This window comes from Gouania willdenowi, chromosome 10 (genome assembly GCF_900634775.1).
Source record: "Gouania willdenowi chromosome 10, fGouWil2.1, whole genome shotgun sequence".
Taxonomy (NCBI): domain Eukaryota; kingdom Metazoa; phylum Chordata; class Actinopteri; order Blenniiformes; family Gobiesocidae; genus Gouania; species Gouania willdenowi.
Window position 1 is genome coordinate 11705550 of NC_041053.1, and position 7930 is coordinate 11713479.

A 7930-nucleotide genomic window follows, 5' to 3' on the forward strand; every position below is an offset into this window, starting at 1 on the left:
CCCGTATTATTATTTTCCCGTAAATATCCCGTATTTTAATGTAATAATAATTCAAAGATGCCTTACTAAACTGAACGCCGTCATTAGCCTCGCGAGAACTTCCACCTGAAATGGCCTGGCTTGGTGGCAGCTCTCGCGAGATTAGTGCTGACAGTGGCAACAAACCCGGAAATAACTCAGAACAGAGATGATGAATGAAGACGTTCTGTCGAAAAAAACAAAGAACTGGTGTAAATACATTGTGAAATGTGAGAGTTTATCTTCCTAAAGAGCAGCAGGATGGGACACAGTTACACGTTCTGCTTTTATCTCCAGCAGACTGGACTATTGTAATGGTCTTCTGACAGGAATCCCCCAAAAGAGCATCAAACAGCTACAGCTGGTTCAGAACGCTGCAGCTCGGGTCTTAACCAGAACAAAGAGGTCAGAGCACATTACTCCAGTTTTAAAGTCTTTACACTGGCTCCCAGTCAGCCTCAGAATAGACTTTAAAGTTCTGCTGCTGGTGTATAAATCTGTGAATGGGTTTGGTCCAGAATACATCAGTGACATGTTAGTCAGGTATGAACCCAGCAGGTCTCTCAGATCTATGGACACAGGTCAGATAGTGGAGCCCAGAGCTCACAGTAAACATGGTGATGCTGCTTTTAGTTGTTATGCTGCAAAGAAGTGGAACAAACTGCCAGCGGAGCTGAAGTCAGCATCCAATGTGAACATTTTTAAATCAAAGTTAAAGGCACTTTTTTTCTCTACTGCATATGATTGAGAGAGAGATTTTTTGTCATGTTGTTGATGTCATGATGATTTTACTGATGATTTTAATTGATTTTACTGATGATTTTAAATGTTCTTATTGATTTAAATGTTCTTATTGATTTTAAACAATTGAATGTTTTATCATGTAAAGCACATTGAGTTGCCTTGAGTATGAAATGCGCTATATAAATAAATTTGCCTTGCCTTGCCTTGCCTAGAATAAAAACTGAGATTTTAGCGTCTACCACGGGGAAAGGAACCACGTAAGTGAAAAATCATATATCTATATATATATATATAATAGATCATTATGTCTCAAAATACTAGTTTTAGGAGTTACTGCTTTTACTTCTCAGAACAACATGTAAAGCTCAGTTAGATTAATTTCTGAGTGCTCATATTGTGCAGCTGTTTGTTAATAAATGTCTCTGTGTAGCATTTTGTGGCAAATTTAACCCAGAATTGTCTTTCTCGTCAGACTTCATTTAATAAAATTATCTAGATTTATATCACATATCATGTTTATACTTCTTTTTTTATTTATTTTTCTTTATTCTAGTTGATTGTTATTATTTAATATTACACTATCTGAGAGAGCACAGGTCACCAAGACAAATTCCTCGTGTGTATTCATACGCTCTTGGTCAATAAAGTTGATTCTGATTCTGATTCTGATTCTGATATCACCATTTTGAGAAAATATATTGAGATATGAGTTTTGGTTCACATCACCAGCCCTAGTAGGAATGTTCACAGCATTTCAATGTTAATAAAGGTCGACCTACCAGATTATAATCACATAATTGTATTTAATAAGTGGTTGACAAGTGGGTATTTTAGATTTCTTGTACACCTATCTTAAAATATAAAGGATACTGGAGCTTGGCTGGGGCGGGTGGGACGGCTCGTAGTGAGTGCCAGAAAATTTCCATTATTTTCAAATCCAAAACTTGACAGGTATGACGTGGGCGGAGAAGCTGGCGAGCGAGAAATCACTGCTCATTTAACTTGAACAGATCTTGGTTGCACTTCATTTTTTATGTTAATATTCTATTATCTTGATTTTACTGATGATTTTAAATGTTCTTATTGATTTAAATGTTCTTATTGATTTTAAACAATTGAATGTTTTATCATGTAAAGCACATTGAGTTGCCTTGAGTATGAAATGCGCTATATAAATAAATTTGCCTTGCCTTGCCTTGCCTATCTTTATGTTGAGAAAAAGAAGCAGAAGAGTCAGGTAAACCCAATATGTAGTTTTTTTATTGAAAATGTATTGAGTTTGAAAATGAGAGCAGACAATTTAACATCTTGTTAATTTTAACTAAAGTGCTGGTTGGACTTCATTTGAATAAAATGGAAATACATTTGCCATTAAATGTTGTTTACTTGCTTGTTTATGTTCATAATTAATTTATATAGACAATCTATGAAACCTCACCTGTACTGTCCAGTTATTTATTTCAGTCAAAGTGGTTGAATTATTACTTTTTTTTCAATTTTCAAAATCGTTCTAAGTAAACCAGTGTCATTCTTGGATCGAATTGGCAACATTGAATCGTGATTCAAATTGAATTGTTGCTAAAACGTATCGTTACACCCTAGAAAATATATCTGTAACTGTTTGTGATAAATTGAATTACACCAAACCATTTGTACTACAATCCTTGAATAACGAGCGTAGAAAAGCAAAAATTATTGGATTTCCGAAATGAGTGGAATTAAAGTATCTCAACGATATAACTCATATTGATGGTTTTATTTCATGTTTTCTCTGTAATTGTACTAGGGTGCTGAGTTTGACACCCCTACCCTATGAAGATCTTTAGGAATCAATTCAAATCAACTACGTTTTTTTTTTTTTTTTTTTGGAATGTGTGAAAAAAAGAAGGTATACCTGAAGAAACCGACACATGGATCTACAATTGGCATCTTGTTGATAAGCAGCGTGACTATCTTCTGCTCCACAGAGCAGCACTTTGTCTAATTACGTTCCATTATATTTCGTAGCACAGCGTAAAGAAAACACAGCAAGTTTTTCTACGACAGAGAGTTTCATGAAATAAGCAGAACGGCGTCAGATCTGAATAGCTGTTCCAGTGCACTGTGGTGTAAAACTGCTTAATTATTGATATCTTTCTTACATATGCAAATACGCTAAATCGTTTCTGCATGACAGCTTGAAGCTGATGCCTGCAGGAGCAATGTTGGAGTGAAGAGTGTGGCCTTAGAAACATACGACTGCAGGCTCCAGGTTGCACTGTTTTACATACTAATTATCAGACGTGACAGGTTTTATCGGCGAGGCTCAATGCAAAGGCCTCAAACCGCCTTCATTCCACATGTGATGTCAGCGTGGCGATAATGAGATAGCAGAGTTTGAGCGTTCCTTCTTCATTTTCTATTTTAATCTCCTGTTTCACTTCAATTCTGTCTGAATATGTGAGTTAATGTACCTGAGAAGGTTAATGTCGGTCACAGGATTTTGGGACTTTTGTGTCCTCGATTCCATTTGGTCACATTGAGAGAGATAGAAATAAACAATGCTTGTGAAATATTTAAAGCCAGTGTGAGAGAATAATGGACTTTATTTTATTTAATTATTTCTTTTTTTTTTACTCTAATTAAACTACTGGGAATTCATTGCATATTGTTGGTAAACAGTCAGAATCGAGGGAATACCAATCTCAACGGATATCATCCCTTGTTCAATTTAGAAGACATTTCCAGGAAAAAATTAAAGTATAAAATTTGCTTGGTAGAATTTGATATTTTGTTCAACAATTTTGTATGTAATGACTCAAGCAATGAAATGAAGACTAATAGTTTTATTGGGAATAACTCTTCAGCATCCATAAGTATAGTTCATTTTGACTGACATGACATAAGCAAATTATAATGTTATAAAACAGCAGAGAATTGTATGAAAGCGACTGATACGTGTCCAAAAGCATTTGCAGTTTGTTCAGAGGAAGGAAAAGTTGCTACTATGATGTGCACAAATGACTAAATGTTGTGGAGATTGAACTAATAGTTATGATATTTTTCATTCTGATCTGAGAAAAGCACAAAAGTGACTGAGAAAAACTGTAAGTACAGGTGAACGATTGAAGGACCCATGCAGCATTTCTGAAAACGAGTGGTTATTCGATGTGTGCTTCTGGCCCGATGTTCAATGGTCAGACATTTATACATATCTGATCGAAAAAACCAGTGTATATACGAAAGAAAACCAAGTGGCGTTAAGTCTCCAGATGCTTATAACTACTTGTTATGAACGGGCAGGTAGAACGGCTGCTGTAATTCTGTTAAAGGAGGTTTCCGTGTATTTCCCTGTATTCTGATTAGTTTCAAATGATGAATATTGAAATGGGTCTATTTCGACAACTTCTGAATGTTATTACCTGAAAACATTTGAAAGCTTATTGAGAAACTGAAAAGTAAAATACATTTTAGGTCTGATAGTGTGCGGACAACTAGGAAAAGTTTTTGTGTTTTTGTGTTTCAATTTGCCAATGAAGAGTGTACAAATATCAAGCAAATATATATATATATATATATATATATAAAAATAGTGTGTATTGTGGTTTTGTGTGTATTATAATCAAAATCATATAAAGATGAGGGTGGGACTAATAACATATACTTCCACCCACTCCCTTTTTGAACACAAAATTTATGTGTATGCAGTAATATATGTAACTAGAATATTTACATTCTCTGAAGAAAATGCCAGTGAGGATGCAGGTATTTGCATTAGCTTAGCATTAGCATATAATTAGCATAGCATTAGCATTGACATTTATTTTATTTTTTTTATGTATTTATTCAGTTCATTTCCGACATGGTTGCAATCACAGAAATTCACTTTGACATTCAAAGCAGAAATCACATCGTCCGTTTTTTTTTTTTTTTTTTTGTCTTCTTGCATGCCGGAAAGGGTGACGGAAAAAAGCAGTTTGCTTATCTAAATCCGTCCCCTGCTTTGAACACTGAAAATTTTACATCAAAGCTCGTTTCTTTCCTGGTCAAACTTCTTATCTTCAAACCACAATTTCATCTTTTCATTTATGTTTTTTTTTTTTTTCTTTTTTTTCTTTTATGTGTGATGTGTTCTCATCTGCAGTCATTGTTCCTGTTATTACTCCTCCTCACTCTCGTTGTTATCTCAAACACCAGTTGATGAGTTCCATGTTGTCGCTGTGTTGATCTTGTATGCGTGTAGGAATATCCTCCGTGTCTTCTCCTTAAATCTTGTCATATTTTCGGATTGTTGTGTCTCTGCATCAAGGTTATTCCAGTGGTTGATAGCTCTATACACAGTACTATGTTTCCCAATGTTGGATTTGACCCTGTCTAGTCTAAACACATTATTATGTCTGAAGTAAAAGGAATTTTGTTTGTATGTGAAACGTTTTTGTATCTGATGTGGTAGTTTTTTAAATGAAGTCCTAAATGCGTGTATTTGTGTGTTGTAGTGTATTATTTCTTGCAGTTTTAGGCTTTTTGCCTTTTCAAATAATTTGTTTGTGTGTGCGTTGTGTGGTGTTTTATGTAAAATTCTTATAGCTTTTTTTTTAGTCTAAAAATGGTTCAAGATACGTTTTGTAGTTATTTCCCCATATTTTGGAGCAGTAATTTTAAATGCGTTGCTATGAGTGAAGAATAGATTGTTTTTAGTGATTTGTTATGTAGGATTTGTTGAAGCTTCCATAGGATGTAACTGCTTTTGGCAACATTGTTTTTAACTATTTGTATATGTTTTTCCAGGTCAGCTTGTCGTCCATCCACACTCCTAGTACCCTATATTCTTTTACTTGTTCTATTATTTCCATGTTTACTTTCAGTCTTATATCTCCTATTATTTTTTTCTTTCCGAAATTGATGAATTTTGTTTTACTGACGTTTAGGGCTAGTTTATTTACATCTAGCCATGTCTGGATTTTTGATAATTCTTCATTTGTTGACTCTATAAGAGTTTTAATGTCTTTACCTGAGCATAGAATGGTTGTATCGTCTGCAAACAACGTTAGTTTGAGACAATTTGAAACTTTAAAAATGTCGTTTATGTATAAAATGAACAGTTTTGGCCCTAGAATTGAACCCTGTGGCACAACACATTGTATGGTTTGGCATTTTGATGTGTGTTCTTCAAAATCAACATATTGTCTCCTATTTGTCGTATAGCGTTTAATCCATTTTAAAAGCTATATAGCGTTGGTTAGCATCAATATTAACATAGCATTGGCATAGCAATAACGTTACCCTAGCATTAGCACTCACCTAACACCTAGCATTAGCTTTAGTCTAACAATAGCATTAACTAGCCTAGCATTAGCATTATCTTAGCAATAGTATTAAAATAGTATTAGCACTAGGTTAAAAATGGTTGAAATTGGTTGAAATGTGTTGAACGTATTAGCTGAACGTGTTAAAGGTTGAATGGTTTGTAATATGTTTGCAAAGATTTGGAGGTAAAAACTAGAGCAGCACCACTTTAGCTTAACCTGTTGTCCACTTTAAAAAGTCAATGAAGTTTCACAAAAAATGTAATAATTCAAAAAGTTTAAAATTTACAAATTCTAAAAGTATAAGCATAAATCTCAGGAAACTTTCTGAACCTTTAGATAGCTTTTATTTTTTATTTTTTTTCAAAGTCGCATAAACTGTGGAGGAGGAGTTAACGTCAGACAGAAGAAAATAGCTTCATTGTGTTGTTTTTTTTCTTTTTTTCTGGAGGGAAGCCATCTGCATAAAGCATTTTGTTTATTGTTTCTTGTATTATTACATTTGCAATTTGTTTGAAATAAAACAGTATAATTAACTTTTCTATTTACATTATGATTCATGAGTTCACTCCATGTGTTTGCATTACCTCTGGAATAGTTTTGATCCTGACCGTGTTTTCTTTCTTCTTCTGCTTTCACAGCCATTGAGGTGAACCTACAGAAAGCTTTGGCTGAAGCCTCGTGCACTGAGACCTGCACCCAGGAGTGTTTAATACTAGGCCACTCTGATAGCTGTTGGATGCCCTCCGCCCTGGCCCACTTTCAGAGTCCTGGCAGCAACAGCCCCATCTCCACCCCCAACACTGCCACCCTCAGTCCCACCCTCTCCTCCTTTGGCTTCCAAGAAACCTGCGCTCGGGGTGTGAAAGCTAACATGGGCAGCCTGGGAGTCATGGATGGCCGCCATACGCTGGGCCGGTCCGTGCCCAAAAGGGATGATTTTGACAAGGTGATCAACCGGCCGCAGTTCTACAACACCCTGGACAGACACTGCAGTAGCAGGAAGGAGGAACCCGTCAAGGTCATTCCACTGGCAAACTTCTCCTCTCCAGTGCAGCAGACAACCAGCAGCTCCTTCTTACACGAGCACCAGCTGTAGAAACATTATTGTTATACATGTGTGTTTCCATCCATGAGTACGGCAGAATTGAAACAATGTCAACCAGCTCAAACCCAGTTCGACTAACGAAGATGTCTATACGCGTACCAGATCGGAAGCTGAAACCTTGTGCTAGAAAAGAAAAGTTGCCAAAGTAGATCCATTCAGTACAAAAGACATCACTTTGCTTTCAGTATGTCGGTGTTTGTTTAGAAGACTTTGTAGACTTTAAGCTTCTGAAGCTCCGCTTTGTAAAACCGTGTCCCCGAATGACCGTTTTCCTCATGCTGAAGAAAAAGAAAAGAAGAAAAAAAAAAAAGAAGTAAACTTTGTGCCGTGAAGCTAAATCAGGCTAAATGTTAATTATGAGTTGTGGATGGATGGTGTTTCTATTCAGGTTTGTTGTGACTCTGAACGCCATGTGAAACGAACTCCTTTGGTGGTGAGAGACGCTTCTTTTGTCTAGCCTGATTCCTTTCAGATGTCTATTTTGGTCAGGGGACAGCAGCACAGGAACATTTTCCGCTCAGCAAAACTAGGTCAAGAGTAGACTGCACCACGGCTTAAATTTTTTGGCAAGTCTTATCCAGCGCGCATACTAAACGTGAAAAACAAAACACAAAGTTTATTTCACACGTATGCAAATCCATGTGATTGCTCCACGACTGCTGTCTCTCTTCTGAATGGTGTGGACTTTTGCATTTTTATCACCGTAGCATCGCCATGAAAGGCTCTGAGCGTTTGAAAGTGTAACCTTTATTTTCCTCTTTTTTATTTCCATCCC

At 36.0% G+C, this 7930-nt stretch overlaps 1 protein-coding gene across 1 annotated transcript in view; it reads left to right on the forward strand.

Annotated features, from left to right (window-relative positions):
* The window catches only part of pcdh11 (protocadherin 11), a 239962-nt gene extending 232278 nt beyond the window's left edge, over positions 1-7684 (forward strand). The window contains 1 exon segment of the mRNA XM_028459226.1: positions 6689-7684. Within this exon segment, the coding sequence (XP_028315027.1) occupies positions 6689-7146 (458 nt within the window). The 3' untranslated portion in view covers positions 7147-7684.
* The last annotated feature ends 246 nt before the right edge of the window (positions 7685-7930 follow it).